Source organism: Mauremys reevesii, linkage group 3, assembly GCF_016161935.1.
Source record: "Mauremys reevesii isolate NIE-2019 linkage group 3, ASM1616193v1, whole genome shotgun sequence".
NCBI classification, from domain to species: domain Eukaryota; kingdom Metazoa; phylum Chordata; order Testudines; family Geoemydidae; genus Mauremys; species Mauremys reevesii.
In genome coordinates, this window is record NC_052625.1 from 203,271,605 (window position 1) to 203,294,702 (window position 23,098).

The window sequence follows — 23,098 nt, forward strand, 5'->3', positions numbered from 1 at the left end:
GTCTATTCCCCCCCAGCCCTCCCCATCCTCCCTCCAACAAACACCTCCCTGCCCCATCTCTCTCCTCCCCATCTCCCCTCCCTCCCCCAAAACAAATAGGATGGCTTCACTGGTCAATTCTTTACATTCACAAACAAAGCAAGCAGAGGAACTCCCCATCATCGGTCGCAAAGCTTCACTGGTGCTGTCAGTCCAAACCGCCACCGTCCTGGCCTCTCTACCTGGAGGCTTCTTCCTTGAGCTCCTTGTTTTTCCGCACCTCTTCCGCATGTTTGTCCTGGGGGGGGGTGGAAGGGGGACCCTGTTAGCGTGCTGAGCTTCAGGACTCAAGGATGGGCAGCGACAAGGGGACTACGGAGGGGTTTGACTGAGAGGCAAGGACAGAAAGAGTGTGGTGGCCCAGGTTCCTCCCTGGCGTAACAACACCAAAGCCACCGGTGTCATACCGGGGGTGTGATTATTAAGGTCTGTAATGGTGCCCAGACACAGATAGTCCTTGGCCCCGATCTAGAAAGGCAGAGCCGATCAGACAAGACCACACTGAGTGTCCCAGAGACTGCCGTGAACGTAGGGCATGTCCACACTGCATTTAAAAACCCATGGCTGGCCCGTGCCAGCTGATTCAGGGGCGCGGAGATCAGGTTCCAGGACTGTTTAATTGCAGTGTAGACATCCAGGCTTGTACTGAAGGCCGGGCTCTAGGAGCCTGCAAGGTCGGAGGGTCCCAGGGTTCAGGCTGCAGCCTGAGACAAAACATCTACACAGCAATTAAACAACCTTGCGAGCCCGCGTCAGCTGGCATGGGCCAGCCGTGGGTTTCTCACTGCATTGTAGGCCTGTTCTTAGATTGGCCTTCTCTGGCTCACTCTCTTGGTCTCTGATACAAGGTGAAGGTTGCAGAAGGTGTTTGGAGGAGGCTAGTGAGGAGGGGAGTTGGTGGAGGAGCAGGACCAGTTTCACCGGCGTTGGAATGGATTTATTTATATATCTTCCAGGAGATATAAGAGGCCTACTAATGTTCAACAGGTGTGGCCCACGGGGGAGTGTGTCTGCCAAGGCCTCCTCGCTGGGTTGTACCAAAGTGCTGTCCTCTGTGGATGGCGCCCGGAGGGGGCGCCGTAACCCAGGAGGCAGGGGAACTGCATATAGGGGAGCCCAAGGCACTGGGCTTAGGAGACAGGAGATGAAACTGAGGAAATGAACTTTAGAATGAGCCAGTTCCCAGGCCGTGGAATCTCCCTAGGAAAGGGCTGGGCACCGCTTTACTCGTGTCCTTACAAACTGGCCTGGACAAAGCAGTGGGCAAGATTCTAAGGAGGGACCCGTGGTGAGGGTGCTCGTCTGAGCCTCGGGAGACCTGGGTTCAAATCCCTGCTCTGCTCCAGCCGCTCTGTGCCTCAGTTCCCCCATCTGGACAATGGGGCTCATTGCACTGCCCTGCTGCCCAAAGGGAAAGGCAGTAAAGACTGTGATGTGCTCAGATATGGGGCCATCGAAGTACCTTAAACCGAGACATAGACCAGGCTGGATTGGCGGCTGGGGGACGGCCAAGAGGGAGATTCCGTGGGCGTGCCTCGGTGCGAGACGGAAACGGGGGTCAGCAGCTGCCCTTGTGAGCTAGCCGACAAGCCCAGCTGTTTGTCCGTCCGCCTGGCCTGGTCTCTGACTCCTGTCTGGAACCGCCTGGCTGTCCCCCAGGGTCACCCTGCTCTGCCAGCACGTTCTGAGCCCAAAGCCTTTCAGAGAGGCGCTGGAGAGAGGGATGGGAACCCCCATTTGGAGAGCCCCATCCCCGTGGTGGGTTTCTGGGCCTGGAGTCTCCCTCCCGGGAAGGAAAGGAGAGAGATGGTGGGGTTACCAAGGACCCCTCCCTTTCCACGGGGACAGGGGCAATTACTTAACACCAGCCCAAGTCAGATTAACAGGCAGGCAGGCGGTGGAGGGAAATGATCATCACTGAACAAAGGCTGCTGCCTTCGCCGGCCTTCTACAGCGCAGACCCCGAAATCTGTGCTACCGTAGTGACAGGAGTCAGGATCCCAGGCAGCTCCCCCAACACCCCAATTCCTGCCCCAGTCCGTGATTATCTTGCTGCTACCCAGCAGCTGGAGGTGCTGATTGGGCCCAATGAGTCACGTGACGCAGCCCCCCACAAAAAACACACCCCATAACCAGCAGCTGGAGCTGGCCCCCTTGCAATTAAGAATAAAGCTGCCGAGATTAAAGAGAGCTCGGCGGGAACCAGCCCCAAGGGGAGCCAGGGGAGCCGGGGCCGGCCTGGCGAGGGCGGGGGGCAATGCACTGGGCTGGGTCTCAGGAGAGCAGGATACACTTCCCAGTTCTGCCACAGACTTGGCCTCAAGCAAATCACCCTGGGCCAGCTTTGGAAAGGGGGTTAGGTATTGCCCGGCAGAGCAGAACAAGGCCCAGCCCCTGGGTGACCCGTTGTCTCGCAGAACTTTCGGCCCTGATTTCAGGGCCCCGGGGGATCGTTAAGCCCCTAAAAAGGGGATTTTCTGAAGCAGGCCAGCCAGGAGTGCAATGCGGAGGAGGGGGCGGGAAGGGGTAGGGGCTGAGCTGCTGTGCCTGGCGGACGGGCCAAAGGTAGCCACCTCCGGGTGGGATCCTCATCCGGGAACTTCTCCCGGAGTCAGGTGCCTGAGCCAGCTTGGCGGCGTAGATAGGGGCCCTGGCAGCTGAAAATCCAGCCCTCCTCCACCTGTCTCCCGCTCACACGCTCGGCCTGCATTTCCCTGAGCGGCTGTCCTTCCTGCGGGTCATTCCCACCTTAGCTCTGGGCGGCCTGGCTAAGGCCCTCCTGCTGCGGGGTCCGACGGGTACCCGGTCTCAGGCCTGGTGGACCAGGCGCTGCTGGCGAGCCAGGCGGGCCCCTGCCTCCTCCTGGAATCCCGCTCCGGGGCTGCAGTGGGCCCCTGCCTCCTCCTGGAATCCCGCTCCGGGGCTGCAGCGGGCCCCTGCCTCCTCCGGGAATCCCGCTCCGGGGATGCAGCTCGGGCTAGGTCTCCGAGCAGCTCGTTAACTGCAGGGTGGCGCTTTGAAACTTCGGCACCCGGCGGGGGTGGAGGGGGTTAGGCGGGACCTGAGCTGTAGCTCTGACCAGGTCAGTGGCACCGGTTTGATGGACTCGAGTGCCCATCTGCCCGTTTCAGTACCTACATCCCTTTAAAAATCTGGCCTGTCATCGCTTTGGGCCTCAGTGTCCCCTTCTGTCCAATAACCCTGCCTCTGTCTTTACAGTCTGAATAGACAGGGCCTGCCTCGTATTAAGTGTTTGTGCCGCACAAATGGGGCCTTGACCTTGGCTCCTCTGGGTGCTGCTGAGATATACGGGACACCCCAGGGCACCTGATGGGTGCATCGATGGCATCTTGCCCTGCCCTTTCCTCACAGCCCCGGGTCCGGCGGCCGGCACTCACCTTCTCCTGCAGGCGTTCCAGCATGGCGGCTAAGTGGGCCTCCCGGTTCTCCTTGTTGGACTCCATCCTCTGCGCCAGCTTCAACTTGGCCGCCTTGATGAAGTTGTTGTTCTCCTCGATGGCTTTCTGGATGACCTCCCGCCCGTGCTCCCGCTTCTCCGCCAGGTGCTTCAGGAGCTCCGCTTCCTGGTACTGCATCCACAAAGCAAACAGGACAAGCCGGCTGAGCGCCGGGCGAGAGCCACGCAGAGTCCCGGGCCCGCTGGGGGCAGCGAGGTGCCTGAGTCACGAGTGGAACCAGCTGTTCAGCTTGCGATACATAACCCCCGCTCCACCCCAGCCACAGCTGCTGCCTAGGAGATTGAGGCCCACAGCGTCAAAGGTATTTAGGCACCTAACTCCCTAGTGGTTTGAGCATTGGCCTGCTAAACCCAGGGTTGTGAGTTCAATCCTTGAGGGGGCCACTTACGGATCTGGGGCAAAAATTGGTCCTGCTAGTGAAGGCAGGGGGCTGGACTCGATGACCTTTCAAGGTCCCTTCCAGTTCTAGGAGATTGGTATATCTCCAATTATTATTATTTTATTATTATTATTATAAGTACCTTCGAGGATCTTGGCCTAGTTCTTTAGCTCAAGCTGCGGATAGTCAGGCTCTTAGCTCCGACGGTTCAAAGCCCAGTGATGGCCAAGGAGCCAGTGATTCCACAAGCCCCATGCTCCGTGCTAATGTGTTTTCCTGCCTCCAGCTTTTCACTACAGCCCGGTTCTCGGGTTGGCCCATTCCAAGCGATGGGGGGAGCTTGCAGTTTTGGCTAGAAAGAATCAGTGCAAATTCTTCCCCCTGCCACTGCCCCCAATCCCGGTGCACTCATGGGACCCTGCTGGACTCAGTGGAGTCGCTGAGGGGTGCTGAGGGCAGAGCTTGGCATGGAGTTAAGCCATGCGAAGGGCGATTCAATCCGCTGCCCGGCAGAGCTCCTGGTGGCTGGGTCAGCGGTGGGTAGGGCTGCCAACTTGGTAATATTTAAAAAACGGACACTCCTGCCGGAGCCACCCCTGCCCCACCACTTCCCCCTGAGGCCCCACCCCTGCCCTGCCTATTCCCCCCCGCAAAGCCCTGCTCCTGCCCCGCCTCTTCCCCCAAGGCCCCGCCCCCATCCACTCCTCTTTCCCCTCGCTGCTTTTTCCCTCCCCCAGGGATTCCTCTGCAGAGCCAGGGCTGGGAGCTGCAGCCACCCGACGCAGGTAGGAGGTGGCCCCGGCTGAGTAGGGGCTGGCGCAGGTGATGACCTGGCGCCTCCCCCGCCTGCAGTAACCGGACTTTGAGTGCCTGGTCAGTAGAGCTGACTGGACACTGTCAGGTCCCCTTTTCGACCAGACTTTCCTATCGAAAACTGGGCACATGGCCACTGTAATGGTGGGGGATGCTGAAGGCTGATCAATAATTCACACGCCGGCAAACCACACGAGGTAGCCAGGTGGCAAACGCCCACTCCGGGATGCCTGCCCGGGCTGGACGAGTGCCCTCAGCAGAGCAGCCCTGGAGATGGCGGACGGCGCTTGGCCATGGCTTTGCGCGGAGCCTGCCCTTTCCATCCTACGGCCTGGGCCGTCCGGAGGAGGACGCGGGGCCGGGCGTCGTGAGTCTTCACCCCGTGAGCTCACTGCATTCAACTGCTTCTCCATAGACCTCTCAGATACCTCCCAGACTCCTCTGCACCTGTTCCCATGCCATGACACACCAGCGCCCCAATGTGCTACGTTTCCCCGGGGGTGTCTCCAGCCACACGCAGCGTGAGCCCCGGGGGCCCGTCTGCCTACCTTCCGCCGCTCCTCAGCCGCCTCCAGCTTCTTCTGGATCTCCTCCAGGGAGGGGTCGCGTCGCCGGGGCAGGGAGGCGTTGAACTCGGGGATCCCGTCGAAGGACGGCGGCTTTAGGATCACCTCGAAGGACTGGCCTGAGGTGCGCTTGTTCAGCTCGATGACTTCCATGTCCGAAATGACGCACCAGGTGAGGTCGACGGTGTCTGCTGGGAGAGCGAGCGAGCAAAGGAGGAGTTACCGCTTGCACACTCACACTGCCCCATCCAGCCACTCACACACTCACCCTCCACAGCCACTCACACCCGCTCACACACTCACACGGCCCCCTGCAGCCACTCACACCTGCTCACACACTCGACCCCCACCTGCTTGTATACTCACACTGCCCCCTGCAGCCACTCACACACTCACCCTCCACAGCTACTCACACCCGCTCACACACTCACACGGCCCCGTGCAGCCACTCACACCCGATCACACACTCGACCCCCCCACCTGCTTGCACACTCACACTGCCCCCTGCAGCCACTCACACCTGCTCTCACACACCCCCTCCACAGCTACTCACACCTGCTCACACCCACACACTGCCCCCTGCAGCCACTCACACCCACTCGCACACTCACACTGCCCCATGCAGCCACTCACACACTCACCCTCCACAGCTACTCACACCCGCTCACACACTCACATGGCCCCGTGCAGCCACTCACACCCGATCACACACTCGACCCCCCCACCTGCTTGCACACTCACACTACCCCCTGCAGCCACTCACACCCGCTCGCACACTCACACTGCCCCTGCAGCCACTCACACCTGCTCTCACACACCCCCTCCACAGCTACTCACACCTGCTCACACACACACTGCCCCCTGCAGCCACTCACACCCGCTCGCACACTCACACTGCCCCCGAGCCACTCACAGCTGCTCACACTCACCCTCCACAGCTACTCACACCCGCTCACACACTCACACTGCCCCCTGCAGCCACTCACACTTACTCACACACTCACCCTCCATTGCTACTCACACCCGCTCACACACTCACACTTCTTCCTGCAGCCACTCACACCTGCTCACACATTCACCCTCCACAGCTACTCACACCCACTTTCACACTCACACTGCCCCCTGCAGCCACTCACACACTCACCCTCCATTGCTACCCACACCTGCTCACACACTCACACCGCTCTCTGCAGCCACTCACACCTGCTCACACACTCACACTGCCCCATGCAGCCAAGCACACCCGATCACACACTCGACCCTCCCACCTGCTTGTATACTCACACTGCCCCCTGCAGCCACTCACACCCACTCGCACACTCACACTGCCCCCTGCAGCCACTCACACCTGCTCACACACTCACACTGCCCCCTGCAGCCACTCACACATGCTCTCACACACACCCTCCACAGCTACTCACACCCACACACTTGCCCACTCACAGCCCTGCAGCTACTCTCACCCACTCACACTGCCCCCTGCAGCCACTCACACCCACTCACACACTCACAGCACCCCCTGCAGCCACTCAGTCACACCTGCTCACACTCACCCACTCACATACACATCCACTTGCACTCTCACCCCAGCTACTCACACCACTCACACTCTGCCCCCATCACCATGCAGTCGCACTGGCTCACACACTCGCACCCACTTGCACACTCCCACTCAACCCCTCTGCAGCTACACACACACACCCCCCCAGCCACTCACACCTTCTTACATACTCACACCCACTTGCACATTCACAGTCTGCCACCCTTAGCCACTCACTCACACTCAGTTCCCCACCAGCCGCTCACACTCACATCCGCTCATGCTTAATCCTCTGCCATCCGCTCACACCAACACACACATAGTCCCCCAGCAGCCATTCACGCCTTCAATTCCCCTGTATTAACACACACACATGCTCACACACGTGCTCACGCACCCGGCATTCAGTCGCCCAGGTTCACACTCCTCCTGGTTTACTCACTCCCCATTCACCACTCTTTTTCTCAGGCATTCTCCCACGCTTCCCCCAGCATTCACACACACGCCCCCTTGCACCAACGGTCACTCATCCATTTCCTCACCCCTTATCTTCTCATTCTCGCTCACACGCCCGCGCGTCTCAGGCTCCATCACCCGCTCTGAGCTGACCCCCCGCCCCCGTGCAAGTCCATTGTTCAAAGCACAAAACACAGCAGGGTTTACGGCTTGTCCCTGGCAAGGAAGCTGCGGCTGGACTGGCTTACGATGGGCAGTGTGAACTCAGAGTGGGCCTGGCTGGGAGTACCAGGAGAGTGCTTAGCCTGCCAGGATACAGGCCATGCCCCTGCTGAGACATGGCCCTTCATGGGCCAGGTTCAGCTTAGAGCAGATAGAAGTGAATCGTGGATTATTTGGTGGGGCGTCTGGAGGCTGAATGGAAAAATGTGGGGAGAAAACTTGGTTTGGTTCAAACTGAAGCTGAATTATTTTGGTTTTTCTTGTTGAAATGAAGAACCGGAAAAAAAATAATTGAGTCACAGAAAATGTTAAGATTGACCCCAAAATGAAATGAGTTTTGTTTTGTTTCAGGTGTGTTTTGGGGGAGGTGTTTTTCATCTCTCTCTCTCTCTCTCTCTCTCTCTCTCATTAGCTAAATAACAAACCATTCCAACCTTTCAGAAAAGCTTTTTCCCCCCACTTTTTTTCTGGCAGAAACTATTTGCTGAATCCAACCCAAATTCACTAGCAGTTTCATTGACCTGAAAAATGTATTTTTGATGAATTTGCTGTAAATGACACAGTGGCTAAGGGGGTGATGTCCCATTCCAGGGACTGATTCCCCCTGGAGAATAACAGCCTACTACTGCTATTTGCCACACACACAAAATGCGCCCAGCTCTGGGAGTTGTGGTGGATCACAACCCCCACATGCGTCAGCAGCGCGATGCTGGTGCCAAAAAAGCAAATGCAATTTTAAGTTGCATTAACAGAGGCATAACATGCAAGTCACGGGCGGTGATAGTACCACTCTACTCAGCGCTGGTCAGGCCTCAGCTGGAGAACTGGGTCCAGTTTTGGTCACCACTGTATAGAAAGGGTGGAGAGACATGGGAAGGAGCCGGCGGCGAGTGACAAAGACAATCAGAGGGACAGAAGGCAAAGCAGGTGAGCAAAGACTGAAGGATCTGGGTATGTTTAGTTTGGAAAAGAAGAGATTGCAGGGGGGACATGATAGCGGTCTTCAAATACTAGAAAGGCTGCCATAGAAAAGCTGGAGAAAAGCTGTTCTCTCTTGCCACAGAGGGCAGGACAAGAGGCAATGGGGTCAAACTCCAGCATAGCAGGTTTAGATTAAATCTCAGGAAAAACGTCCTCACGCTAAGAACAGCAGGATGATGGAGCAGACGCCTGGGGAGGTTGTGGAAGCTCCTTCACTGGAGGTTTTCAGAAGGAGGCTGGGATAGCATCTGTCTGGGATGGTTTAGACACAACAAATCCTGCGTCTTGGCAGGGGATTACACTCGATGACCCGGCGGTCCCTTCTAGCCCTGTGGTTCTATGACTCCATGCTTTGGAAATAGAAGATGAAACCATGCAGGCTTCAATGCAGCCAAGAACCCAGTTTTCAGTATGAGCCAATCCTCGTGGCAATCCGGAAAGCCAGGCTCTCTGCCGCTTGAGACCAGCGCCTTCCAGGGTGACCTAATACGGCGTGCCCACACAAGAACACGAGGTGCAGGGGGCATGGCTATTCAGGGGCGGGGGAGCCGGCCACTCCGAGGGCGGTGATGCCCGATTCCTGCGGATCCTTGCTGTCGAGCATGACTGGGTCTGCTGACGTGAGTCACCTGGAGTGACCCATCTAGTTGTGGCTTCCCTGAAATCAATCTGTGGAAACGCCCACCGTCTGCACCTTGCGTTTCTGACTCCCCTGCCGGTGGGAGCTGGAGCCAACGTTATTATTATCCTCTAGCATCAGCCGAGCGCCTCAGGGAGCACAGTGCTATAGAAAGTAGCTAGGAAATCATGTGCCTGCCTCTAGATCCTAACAATACAAATAAGATGAAGAGAGACTCGAGGAAGTTAGCTGCTGTCAGACAGGAAGAGACCAATGGGCTACCTATTCCGGTAGCCTGTCTTTGACAATGGCCAATGCTTCATGCTTCTGACGCAACAAAATTCCTTTGTACCTGAGGGAAGGGAAGGTGAATTTCTTCCTGATCCCATGTGGTGATCCGGCTGTACCAGGAAGCATGAGGGTGGATGGCCCTGATCATTGTTATCCTAGCCAGAGGCTGTTCTTCATCATGTAAATGCCCAGTGGATTTTTTTAAAACTGTGCTAAGCTAATAGCAATTAGCGAGAGTGGGCTCTGCAGGCTAATTATATACCAAGAAAGAAAGGCGTCTGAGGAAATAACAGCAGATCCGACTAATATCACTGATGTTAGTAATACACTGGCTAAAGGGGTGATGTCCCATTCCAGGCGCTGGCCTGCCTAGAGGATAACAGCCTCCTACTGCTACCAGCTCATGGAGTCTCTCCCTTAGCTGAAGCGGCTTTTGGAGCAGAAGGTGTGGGATTCAATCACCGCCCTGATCCGGGGTGCAGGTTGTGACGAGCCAGTTTGCTTTCCAGATGAGCTCAGTCTAGTTGATCTCCTGCCTCTGCTCTCGTTATTAAGGGATTTCCCAGCGGTTCCCATGAGAGTCTAGTGAATTCCTCTGGTGTTCAATGTTGTGCTGTAATCCTCCCAGCTGCCAGCAGGTGGCCCGCACCAGCTGCACGGCCCCAACCAGGTGTGGGTCCTTCTGGGTCAGCAGGTGTGAACCTCGCCCTTCCTGATCCAGCCTGATGTTTGCTGTGTGGGATCCAGCCATGCAGGGTTCCAGGACGGGGGGGACCCCAGCTGTTTCCCCCACAGCAGGCCCTTGGTAATACCGGAAGGAATTAATGTGCACTGATCCCCCAACATCGCCCCATCTCCTACCAGGAGCGAGCGTTGTGGGGGAGTGACCTACCTTCGTATTTATACGCTGGTTTGTTCAAGGGGTCGGCCAGAAAGCAGGAGCAGAACAAGGACACGAGGGGGAGCTCCTTCATCTTCTCTTTGTACGCTGCGAAAACACCATTGGGAGCGTCAGTCTCCGCAGCCCTGGCTGATGGCCAGAGACTCCTACCTGCTCTGAGTCGCCCCGCACCGAAATGCAGCCACCTCTGGGATGGAGCAGCTGCGGCTCGCTGATGCGTAGCAGCACTGCGGGGCAGTGGGGAAGTTTGCCGGGAAGGCCCCCAGAGCCAAACGCTCCTTGTCTGTCTCAAGGGGATGAACAAGTCCATCTGAGGGCAGGGATTCCAAACCCGCCGCGCCAAGCCCCCCCCCCCCCCTCCAGCAGTAAAGTGGGGGGGATGGTGGCTGAGACAGGTCATGGGCTGCTGAGTTTGGTAAACTTCTTTTATACCAACCGCTCCTCACTTTTCACACCACTTGCCACGGCGATCACACCCGTTAGCCACTGGACCTACAGGCAGGCAAGTGTTGCTCTCCCAGGAGAAACTGAGGCACAGCATGGCCCAGGAACGGAGCCCCAGGAAGCCAGCACCCTACTTGCTAGGCTGCCCTGCCCCCTGTTGGAGTTGTAGCAGCAAGGCTGGGTCTGCTGAGCAATGCTGGGGTGCACCCCAGAACCAGGGGAAGCTGTGACCTGATCCCAGAGGGGTGGCAGCGGTGGGGAAAGGAGGAGGTGGGAGAGTGAAGCGGCACGTCTGGCAAGCTGGACTGCGTTGCGACACCCAGCCCTCCCCGCTGCAGCCCCCCCAGGAGCACGCTGGGAGCGTGGGCATTGCCCAGGGGGGCTCCCGTCCAGGTGGGTATGCTCAGGGCGGGAGGTTGGGCCCATCTCTATCTGGGCCATCTCCTCCTGCATCTTCTGAGCTGCAGGGGGCAATTTAACCAGGTGACTGTCCCAGGGACCTCAAAGGAACAGGGGCAGGAGCAATTCTGGGCACCTGCCGGGGCTAGGGACGCCTCATCCCCCCACCCTGCCCCGCACGTGGCTGATGGAGACGAAGGCCACTGCCTGTCCCGCAGGAATGGGGTCAGGGCTAGATGCCAGCTGCGCTCTCCCCTCCGCGCTAGCGGGTGGAGTGAGGTGCCACGGGCTGGGGGGATCTCACGGCGCGTCCGTACCGGCCAGAGTCATGGCGCTCGGGTTCCTTCTGCAGGCTGGGTATCAAGTGTGGCCAGAAGCTTTCTCGGGGCCTGGAGGAGCAAAGAGATGAGATGGTTAGTGCTCAGCAGGGCTCCCGTTAGCCCTTCAGGGGAGATGCTCCAGGCAAGCAGGGTGCTCTCTCTCGCTCACACACACACACACACACACACACACACACACACACACACACACACAGAAACAGAAACAGCCACGCAAGCCAGGACATAAGCACCCTTATGAACACAGATCCCACGCATTGCCACTCATAGGCACACAACACCCACACATGATCCATGGACACACAATCACACGCAGTCACACCCGTCTGGCCAAAACAGACACTGACCCACAAGCACACACAAACCCCTCAGCCCTGACTTGCAGCCCCCTGGCGCCCCACACCCCGCTGGGCCAGCGCCCCTCAGTCCTGGTGTGCAGCGTGTGGGGCTATGCCGGTCCCCACCGCCGCTCCTTTCGCTGATGCACCTGACATGTGCGCTGGCCGAGCTGAGCGTGGGGAGCCCAGCGCTGCCATAACAGGGGCCATTGTAGGCCAGGCTTGAGGAGCGTCAGCGGAGCTGGGGCGGGGGACAATCAGGACAATGCAAACGGTTCTTTTGGAAGCCAAACAAAACAAAGGAAAGAAAAAAACGGCCACTGGAGCAGACAAAGCCGCTTTTCTTCCCTCCCTGCAGCGCAGGAGCCGCTGAAACAGGGCGCAGGCCCCACAGCCAGAGCGTTACAGACACCCGGCGCCCCGCGGTGACCACGCGTTCAGCGCGGCAGGGCCTAGACGGGTCTGGGGGGTCACACATTCCAGCTTCACTGGCCCCCTGCTTGAGACCAGTTCTTCCAGGTGGGGGGTGCCCAGCCAGGCCCCTTGTCCATTGTCCTGCCCGGCGCCCATCCCTGCAGGATCACAGCACCGTGGGTGACCATGGGCCGGAGAGTCTAATACTCATGTCCCAGCTAACGATCCTCGGTGAGATGTAGCCATCACACAAAGGATCCCTCAGACCAGTGCCCGGGAGCCGGGAGCCTGGCCTGGAAAGACCCACTCGACTACTGGGGCATGTGCCTCTGAAGTCATGTACCAGTGAAGTCAGTTCTCCTACAGGTCCCAGCAGGCGTCTCCTGGCCATTCAGCCCTGTGAGCGTGGCCCGCGAATCCCCGCCACGTTACACAGCTGGTGCCTCTTGTCTCTAGACTCAGTGCCCTTTCAGAGCCCAATTTCTTTTCCTTGCGATACACCAGGAAGTGCCCCAATTAGTTCCCAAGGCCAAGAGACCCCTGGGGGCGAATTGGCTCAGGCCCCTAAAGGAAAAGGGGATTGATGATGGGACATGCTGAGGACGCCGCCTGAACCTGTCTGCCCAGGTTCTGGGGTGACAAGGGACGTAAACGAGCCTCCGTCGATAGCCCGAGGTAGAAACAGACGCACAGACAGAGCCCAGCTACCACAGGCATTGTGCAGTCATGGTCCAACCCGCTGCACCTTGCAGTTGTGACACTGTATTGTATGGGGCCGTGACTCTACTAAATAACCCAGTACACGGCCCTTTCCAGCTCTTTGCAAAGGTGGGTAAGTCGTATTATCGCCACATTACAGATGGGGAAACTGAGGCACCGGGCGGTGATCTGATGTGCCAAAGGTCCCACACAGTCAGGGGCAGAGCTAGGAGTTAAGCCGAGGGCCCCTGTGTCCTATCCCCACCCTTCCTACAGGCTGATTTATCACTGGTTGCACATTTTTCCTCAAAACAGTTTTCTGTCAGAAAATGGCATTTTGATTCACCTGAAATCGTATCGATTTTGACAACCTTTCGTTCTGAAAACACGACCCGTCCTGTTTTGGAAATGTCGCTGCAGCCCATTCTGACCTTTTCAGAATGGAAAGCTTTGCTTCTTCGTTTGGAAACGGCTTTGTGTCTCGAAATTTGCTTTAATTTATATTTTGAAAAAGAATAAATTAAAAAGGGTCAAAACTGAAACAAAATATTTGAAATGTGCCGGAGACGAGATGTTTTGATTGACTAGAGTTTAAACAAAACTTCAGAATTTTGTTGTGTGAACATTTTCGATCTTTAGTCCTGATTCAGGCTGAAGTGTTTGTTTCTTCAGTATTGCAGTGGTCTTCACAGAAAGGACGTCTGATTTCTGACAAGCTCTGAGGTGCCTCGCAGCATAGACAGACAATACTTGGTCCCTCTCCCGCTTATGTAACAAGCTGTACTGACAAACTGGGCATCATGTCCCGGTCTGATAAAAGATAGCAGCCTACTACCTCTACCTGCTATTGGAGTTACTCCCTTAGCTCACTTGGTAGAGGCCTGTCCTGAGGTTCAAGCCCATCTGATGACCCCAGTCTAGGATTCTGCCCCCCTTCCCCATCACCAGTGCTTTCCCCGACCCCTAATCTGTGACTGTGGATTGGATCCCGCAGGTTCTCTCTGCACAGGGGTTGCTTAAGCGGGCATGGCAAAGGTTGGGAAGAAGTGGTCTGATTTCCCACCAAGAGCCTCACCCCGGAGCTCTTTAGATCAACTCTTTTCATTTTCAAAGCAAACACTTTCATACCTTTCTCCACCCTGCACATCAAAACAATTAGCGGCTGCGGCATCACACAAGCAACCCTACAGTGACAAACCAGCATGGAAAGCTCAGCCCTCACGAACAACCCTCTGATAAATAAATCAGCGAGGTCCACTCAGTAGGTGACCCTACAATAATCACCCAGCAGGTGCAGCCCACCACTCATGAGCGGCCCTACCATAATAAATCAGAGTGAGCAGCCCAATAGCAAACCAGTGTGTGGAGTCCAACACTCGCAAGCAACCCTGCAATAACAAAGCAGCAGGCACAGCCCAGCACTCTCACAGCAGCCCTACAATACCGGACCAAAGGTCAGATGTGGGTCTTGCTTACGGGCAACCCTACAACAACAAAGAGGGTGCAAAAACACAGCAGGAGGGACTAGCTTTCCCCAAGGGAACTAGGTTTTGGTGTTGATTGGCAACAGAAAGAGGGTTTTCAGCTATGAAAAATACCTCCTCCCTCTTCCGCCTGGAGCCTTTACACTCAAGATCAGCTGCTTAGCCAGCTCAGCCCAGCGTGGAGTCTGATCTCCGGGTGCAGTTCTGTCTGTGGCCTGGGGTCTCCAGGAGGGCAGACAAGTCCCGTCTGGCCTTTAATCCCTGTTCTCACACTGAGCAGATCTCCACAACAGCTGCTTCTCTGCCTGCCCGGCTCTGAGCTGTGACCCGCCCACCCCACTGATGGGAGGCCAGGCTGGCAGAATGGGATGTGTCCTGTACTATCCCTGCCCGAGCACAGTGGATAAAATCAGGCGCTGGCCTCTCTTTAAATGGAACAGAGCTGGAAAAGGCGCCACAATTAAAATTCTTCCCAGTGGCCCCGGTTCATTCCCCAGCGCACAGGCCTTTATTCATCTACTCATCCCGCTGCCCCGCTCTCCCCAGCTCCGGCTGGTCTCTGACCCCAAAGTGGGGGGGTGTTGGTCTAGCACGTAGCCCTGCTGCAGATCCTGTTGAGGAGCTCAAAGCCCCTTGGATTGAATCAGCCCAGGGAGGTGGGGAAAGCGTTTCAGCGCCATCGTACACATAAGGGAAACTGAGGCACGGAGCAGTGACGGGTGGGTTTTCAATGTTAACCCAACGCCGTTCCCACTGAGGTCAGTCATAAACATCCCGCTGGCTGCAACGATAAAACACCCATTGACTTCGCTGGGAGCGGCGCTCGGCCAACGCTGAGCGTCGCTGGAAAGCCCCCGCCATGGCTAAGGAGTGGGGCCAGGACTTGAATTCCAAAGGAGGGTGCCCCATGGCTGTGCATGAAAAGCCCCCGCTCAGCAGCCTGGCACAGGCCGTTCCACCCAAGACAGGGCAGTGCGGCCAGCGGTCCCTTCCATGACTGGCCAGGTGAGGCCAGGTGGGAGGGAGGCGCTAGGCAGCACAGGCTGTGAATCAGCTGGGAGCCAGCGAGAACCACATGGTCTGTCTGTGTCCAGCAGCCTCCATAGAGAATCCCCATCAGAATCATTCCAGCCCATTCCCGTGTCTCTCGCTCTCCCAGGGGACGCCCAGGCTGTTCAGGCCGGGACAGCACCAGCGCCCCCCAGTACAGGCCTCCTGGTGTTTCTGGGGCTCCCACACTAGGGCTGGTGCAGCTGCCAAGTGCAGGGTGGCGAAAGGGGGGCTCACTTGGACGCATGGCCAGGGAAGAGCCTTTCGGGGTCAGGATGCTGCCCCCTGCTGGAGCGTCTCACCAGAAGCCGTTCAGGGCACGTGGCGGGCACCCGGGTGCTGCTCCGTTTAGCCAGCTGAGATCCCAGCAGCCGGCCCGGCGCACCCCACGCCTGGCAAACGCCAGCTGCCTTCCTTTGATCGCAGCGTCACTGAGTTCAGGCACACGAGGGCTGTCAAGGGCTCCACCTGGGAGGACCCGACTAAGGGATTGAAGCGCCGCCGTGATCCAGAGCAGCCGAATGCCAAAGGGCAGCCAGACCACGGGACCCCCGACCCCTGAGCTAAAGCCCCCGGTGGCTGGGCACCTGCTGTCTCCCCATCATGGTAGGCGATTGCTAAGGGCAGTGCCACAGATCCACAGCCGCTTCCCCCATTCTAGCCCGTCCCTAGGTATCAACATGCATTTCTCTGCCTAGCTAAGAGAGCCCTTCCGGGAGGGTTGGGTTTGACGCAGGAATCTCTTGGGGAGGGAGAGCACAGGCCGGACGAGATGGGCGTAAATGGTCCCTTCTGGCTGTGGATTCTAGGCTCGGGGTTCCAGCCCTACCTCTGCCACTGAGTGCGCTCTGCCGCATTGGGCAGGCTGTGTGCCTCAGTTTACCCATCTCTGAAAAGGAAGTAATGATCATTACCTACCCAGAAGGGAGGCTAATAATAGATTGAATCTTATAGATCTCCAGCTCCTTGGGGTGGGGGCTAGACCATATGCTTGTAAAGCATCCGGCATATTGAGGTCCCAGGCTTGCTGCGCTCTCTAGGCGCTACCCAGGAAGGCTAACAACAGTGTATAGTCAGCTAGTGTCTTTTGTGCAAAGTTCCCAAAGTGCTTTGCAAAGCAGGGTAAAGCTCCTCACCATCGTTGTTACAAATGGGGAAACTAAGGCAGGGAGCTGTTAAGCCTCTGGTGCCAGCTTACACAGAAAGGCCATGGCAGAGGCAGGCCAGGAGCCCCACCCTTCACCTTGCTCGGTGAAAGGTCCAGCAAGCGCTGCCTGAGTTCCCGGCAAGGCTGGCTCAAGAGCTGGCTACTGAAATTCTACGGACGGAGTGAAGCCCTTGACAAAGCCCTGGCTGGGATGATTTAGTGGGATTGGTCCTGCTTTGAGCAGGGGGTGGGACTAGATACCTCCTGAGGTCCCTTCCAACCCTGAGATTCTATGAGTTTATGACTCTAACCTGCTTTCCAAGAGCTGTCAAGCCAGGGATGGGCAGGCAATGCAATTCCCAGCCAGGTCTGCTGTGCCCTATTGGACTGACCTGTTCCAGTGTGTGCGACCAGGGTACCGGGGAGCCGCAGAGAAGTGCTGAGCCTCCTGCAGCACATGGGAGCATGGAGGGGGCTGGTGCCGAATGGCCTGGAGCCTGGCCCAATGGCACGCAGGGGTGTGCTGTATTTGACAACGCTCGTGTGTGTGTGGGCTGCAGAGGAGAAATCCATTGCAGTGGGCCGGATAGAGGGTCAGGTGAGGTGCCTGGGTCTGTTGATGGAGGACGGGGTGTCAGTCGCTGGGCGGGGGGTGGGGGAGGTTGCAGGAGAGATGGGGGCTGCAGATGCATGTAGGCATTGCTCCAGGGTGTTAGCGGTTAAAGCAGCATCCTTGGTGCCACCCTCCTCTTGGCATGCAAAGTGCAGTAGCTAAGGTCACTGAGCTGGGATTGGCACAGGGATGGGACTGGCCCAGGGCCCCCGGTGGAGCCAGCTGTGGGCCCCCGGGTACCTCCTGGCATCCAGAACCGGCTCTAAGAACCAGCAGGTCCTGGGTCAACACTGTGCCACATAAACAAGCCCCGCAGCGGAGCGAAAGAGGAACCCAAACAATGGGCACTGCCTCGTGCCAGGCCCAGGGAGCCGGCCGTGACCTGGCGTGCTGACAATGGATAGATTGTTTCCTCCAGCTGGGGGAATGGCTGAGTTTGGAGCTGTGGCGGAATCACTGGGCAGCTTACCAAGCCCCATCTGATCCCGCCCCTCGCCTGGGTCTGGGGCCGCACCTACCAGGCAGGTCCAGAAGCAGGGCCCAGATGGGGACAACTTTCCTCTTGACTAGCGAGGTACGACCAGGAGGTGACAGGCCCGGAGGGAGAGGCTTTGAGCAGTGGCCCGTTCGGATCACGAGAGAACGTGGCAGGCGGGGAGCTAAGAACCTGCCTGCCAGATGCCAGCTGTTACCTGGGGAAGCAGCAGAACCCAAGTGGATCTGCCCCAGCAAATCTCCAGGAGTCACCCAGCCTCCTTGCTATGGCTTGGGGTGAGGGGCTGTGGTGGTGTGGGGTGGGGGAGGTCTCAGAGGAAGGGGTTTCCTCCCTGTTGCGAGGGCTCCTATCTTCCTTGGCCTTGTGGGCGGCACGTCCCGGTCACTAAGGGCCCTGCACATTGTCAGAGCGAGAGGACTAGGAAATGACAGTAACCCTGCTGGCCACGCCGGGCTGGCTTCTAGCCATTAATGCCCAGAGGTAGAGGATAAATGAGGTCACCTCCGTGCATCTCAGAGCAGGCCTGCAGCTGCCCCGCCCCCCCCCATTCCTCACACAGCCCTGACCAGGTCCCTCCCTCCTGACCTGCAGCCCCTTGGCTATCCCAGTCCTGGGCTCTCCACACAGCTCTGCTGAGGCATCGCAATCCTGACCTGAAACCCCTCCACCCGCCGCTACCCCTGTCCTGAGATCTGCCCCCGAAGCTCCTCAGTCCTAGCCCGCAGCACCCCTTGCTATCCCAGTCCCCTCAGCCCCGCTGAGGGCCTTCGATCCTGAGCCACAGATGAGCGCCACCAAGCCTCCATATTGCTCAGATCCCCATCGCCTTGTCTCAGGGGAAGCCCAATGGCCCAGAGCGATAGAGACCTAGTCACATCACACAGGAGCACTGGAACCTCTGTAGAAATGGGGGGGGCACTGGTGCTAGAATTGTGGCACTGCCCCCTGCTCCTACTCTCCTCCCCCCAGGCCCCACCCTCTGGCCAGGCCAGAAGCTGGAGCAAAGCCATGATAAGAGCTGCCCAGGGAGCCCCCGACCATTGTGGGGAGCCCCAGACCCCCCACGTGCCCTGGGTGGCATGACCCAGAGGGTAGGGACACACGCCAAGGGCTGCTCTCAGCTACTACACCCATGTTAAAAAGTGGGTGGGCCATGGCCCCTAGGACCCCTCCCTTGGTTCCGGCACCCCTGACATCCCAGCAGGAGGAGAGTTTGCCTAACTGTTCTTTGATCCTCTGGGATTGGAGATCACAGCGGGCCCTGGGGCCACCGTCACCACGTCTGGCCCTCTCGCTCTCCCATCAGAACCCACAAGTACATGAGAAACCAATGGGCTGTCCTAGGCTCCAATGGCAGGTGAGGCGGAGCGGCCAACACCTGACTCACCCAAGGTTCTTTGGGGGGAAGGTCCCTCTCTTTTGGAAGCACCTGGCCTCTCTCCATGGAAACCCCTCGTTAAAACGCTGTTATTTCCTGGACAGCCACCCAGCCAGGGCTGAGCAAAGAGCGCCCCTATCCGGGGATGCCACACTCACCGCGATAGGCTGGGCCACATGGGAAAGGGGCTAATGGCGGGGAGCGGTTTGTGCTGGTGTCTGAACACCAAACGGGTGTCATTGCTGGACTGAATCCTGCTGCTATTGCGACAGGTACTCTGGACAAACCTAGCCTAGCGAAATAGGTCAGAAGTTATTAACCCATCGTTCCCCCAACTCCCCGGCACCAAGCTAAACCATCGTTCCCCCAACTCCCCGGCACCAAGCTAAGCCATCGTTCCCCCAACTCCCCGGCACCAAGCTAAGCCATCGTTCCCCCCAACTCCCCGGCACCAAGGTAAGCCATCGCTCCCCAACTCCCGGCACCAAGCTAAGCCATCGTTCCCCCAACTCCCGGCACCAAGCTAAGCCATCGATCCCCAACTCCCGGCACCCCCAACTCCCGGCACCAAGCTAAGCCATCGTTCCCCCAACTCCCGGCACCAAGCTAAGCCATCGTTCCCCCCAACTCCCCGGCACCAAGCTAAGCCATCGATCCCCCAACTCCCCGGCACCAAGCTAAGCCATCGTTCCCCCCAACTCCCCGGCACCAAGCTAAGCCATCGTTCCCCCCAACTCCCCGGCACCAAGCTAAGCCATCGTTCCCCCCAACTCCCCGGCACCAAGCTAAGCCATCGTTCCCCCCAACTCCCCGGCACCAAGCTAAGCCATCGTTCCCCCAACTCCCCGGCACCAAGCTAAGCCATCGATCCCCCCAACTCCCCGCACCAAGCTAAGCCATCGTTCCCCCAACTCGCCGGCACCAAGCTAAGCCATCGTTCCCCCCAACTCCCCGGCACCAAGCTAAGCCATCGTTCCCCAACTCCCGGCACCAAGCTAAGCTTCATCGTTTCCCCAACTCCCGGCACCAAGCTAAGCCATCGATCCCCAACTCCCGGCACCAAGCTAAGCCATCGATCCCCAACTCCCCGCACCAAGCTAAGCCATCGATCCCCCCCCCTCCCCGGCACCAAGCTAAGCCATCGATCCCCCCAACTCCCCGGCACCAAGCTAAGCCATCGTTCCCCCCAACTCCCCGGCACCAAGCTAAGCCATCGATCCCCCAACTCCCCGGCACCAAGCTAAGCCACATGCTGCGGCAGCGTGGGCTTCACAGTTACCAGACCTACTGCCCCCCCAACCCAGCCTGCTGCCTTTTCAGCTAAGGGGGAATTTCCCCCGCTGCAGCCGTGCGCAGGCTGATCCCACGGGTGGCTGTTGCCACTAGAGGCCGACATAGTTACAAGACGCGGGAGGGGCTCTGCCATGCCATGCAGCGTGGGGACAGCCTGGCCAAGCATGCATGGCCCGGCCACCTTGATTGCAACCCCTCTGCTCCGACTGAAACGCACGTTCCTCAGCTGCTAATGAAGTGTGCTGCAGGGGCCGCAGGCTGGCCCTTCTGAAAGCCTGATTGAAGTGAAACAATTCCTCCCAGGCCCCAGTGGCTGTTTGTCCATCTCTCAGCACTGCCACACAAAGCTCCACATTGTACCTCTTTACTCAAGAGAGGCTAAGAACTGGGATAGCCGGGGGGCTGCAGGTCAGGAGTGAGGGGCATGGACAGGGCTGTGTGGGGAGCCCAGGGCTGGGATAGCCGGGGGGCTGCAGGTCAGGAGTGAGGTCAGCCTGAGGGCCAGGCAGGCTGCGGGGCAGGGAGCCCATCGGGACTGTGGAAGCAGGCGCTGGAGGTTAAAACAAGCCCATTTAGTTTTGCTGTGAGTGCTGCTGTTTGCTAGACAGAGGCAGCAGCCGCCCTGCATAATGCCAGATGAGCTCATCTGGGCTGAACAATGAGGCGCCCGTGCGTCTGGCAGGGCAGGTGCGATTTGCCAGCACAGCCCTCCCCAGGCAGGGAAACCTCCACCCTCCCAGGGCTGGTTCAGCTTTTAAAAGCTCGATGCATTTCTGGGCCCTCCAGCTGCTGCCCAGTTCTTCTCTCGCTCACCTGCCCCTCCCCCATCTGAAATAAATATTTAAAGACATCACAAGGAACGAACGTTTCCTGCCTCCATCAATAAAGCAGACTCCCTCCACCCCGCTTTCCAGCCCTGATAGCACCCACCCCCCATCCCCTGGCTGCTTCCTCACCTCTCGCTGCTTTCATGCCTGCTGTTCCCATCTAGCAAGCCAGGGGATGCCTCTTTGGAACGCTCCGTCTCCGGGACGTCCCACCTGGGAACCCCTGGGCCAGACCCCTACAATCCCGCCCCACCCCAGCTGGCTGTCAGGTGGGGCTGCCCCCAAAGGCGACATCCTCGGGGCATGTTCCGGAACAGGGAGTGACCCTAACTCACCCCACTCGGGGCTAATGGAGTTTTCCGCCCAAAGGTTGGGTGGGATGCGTGGACAGGGAGGCGGGGATTTGCAACCCTCCTCTCTGCCAGATGCGAAGTGGGATCAGACAGACCCACCTGTGCTCTGGGTATAGCCGGCAAGCCTTGAACTCAACGGGCCTGATCCTGATCCCACGTACACTGACTACCCCATGTGAACTCACTTCAGTGGGACTACTCCTTATTTACACCAGCTGGAGATCAGAATCAGGCCCAATGCACCTATTGTGGGGTTGAGAAGGAAAGAAAGAGAGAGAGATAAAACCCCATGCAGTCCAGGCTATGGCTAGCCAGATTAGTATGAAAGAAAACGTCAAACACAGAGGATCCTGCCCCAGAGTAAAGACTGGCACCCACTTTTGACAGGAGAACCAACCAGTGCATTTAGATCTGGACTCACTGCACTTTCTCCCTGCTTGGGTGGATGCAACCCCAGCTGAGCAAAGGCAGCCCTGCTCTAAGCACAGATGAGCTCTGGGATGATGAGGAGGAGGAGGAAGGAGCTGGCACCCAGCTGTTGGCGTGGAGCTGGGCGTCTCTCTCTTGGAGTGGTCCAGTGGCTACCACTCCTGGATGTGGCTACCTCACCTGCATGCTGCTACAGGCACCGGAGCCTGCGCCTCCCCAAGAAGCAAAGCAAAGTGGGCCCTCCCAAGGGATGAGAGCGAGCCAGCAAGTGGGAGACAGACAGACAAAGAGGGAGCCTGCAGCTGGTCCAGTGACGGGGAGCCACTCTGCATGGGGGGATCGCGGCGCTTTCAGACCCAGCCCGGGCTTTTCGAAGACACGGACTAGAAAGACGGCAAACGGTGCCACTGGGTTTTGTAAAACCCCCTCGTGCCACTTCCTCCCCATGGGATTGTCCTGCCAACCCAATGCCAGGCACAACCCACCTGGGATCCCAGGGTTCAACCCCACCAAAGCAACAGACCCCCACGCTGGCCTCCCTCCCTGAGCTCCTCGCTGCTTTGCCACTTACCCCCAGCACCTGCTCTGGCTGCCGCTCGCTCCCGGTGCTGCTCATTCACTTAATGCTGCTAAGGGCTCCTGCCAGCATCAGCCCTGCTTGCCAGCCTCTCACCATGACATCACCTCCCAGCCAGCTGATTGGCCGAGCCCAGGGCCGCTGCTGATTGGGCAGCCTCTTGTCAGGGAAGCAGGGATTGCCTGAGTAACTCCTTGCAGGCCAGGTACCCAGAGGATGATGTCACACAAAGAAGCTATTTTCAGCTGGGGGAGAGCAAAGCTGGCCGGAGGGATCCAGGGAGCTTTGGAGAACCCTATTAATGGACATTACAGGGATGCCCAAATGCACCAGCCAGGATCCTGCCCACACTGTGCCACGTAATGAACTCGCACCTCCAGGGAGACACTAGGGTGACCAGACAGCAAGTGAAAAATTGGGACGGGGGTGGAGGGTAATAGGAGCCTTATAAGAAAAAGACCCAAAAATCGGGACTTCCCTATAAAATCAGGACATCTGGTCACCCTAGGAGACATGATCCCTGCCCTGAAGAG

At 58.0% G+C, this 23,098-nt stretch overlaps 1 protein-coding gene across 2 annotated transcripts; it reads right to left on the minus strand.

The window, feature by feature from the left end:
* Window positions 1–56: 56 nt before the first annotated feature.
* STMN4 (stathmin 4) lies at window positions 57–22,688 on the minus strand. 2 transcript variants are annotated; one of them, XM_039528516.1, is made up of 6 exons: window positions 22,560–22,688; window positions 11,447–11,518; window positions 10,278–10,373; window positions 5,259–5,464; window positions 3,438–3,629; window positions 57–277 (listed from the first exon to the last, which is right to left on the minus strand). In XM_039528516.1, the coding sequence occupies exons 2-6, from the start codon at window positions 11,457–11,459 to the stop codon at window positions 218–220; spliced, it is 567 nt and encodes a 188-aa protein (XP_039384450.1). In that variant the 5' UTR covers window positions 11,460–11,518; window positions 22,560–22,688; the 3' UTR covers window positions 57–217. The 2 variants fall into 2 exon arrangements, with proteins under 2 accessions (XP_039384450.1, XP_039384449.1); XM_039528515.1 differs by having other exon boundaries at window positions 5,259–5,467.
* Between the last annotated feature and the right edge of the window lie 410 nt (window positions 22,689–23,098).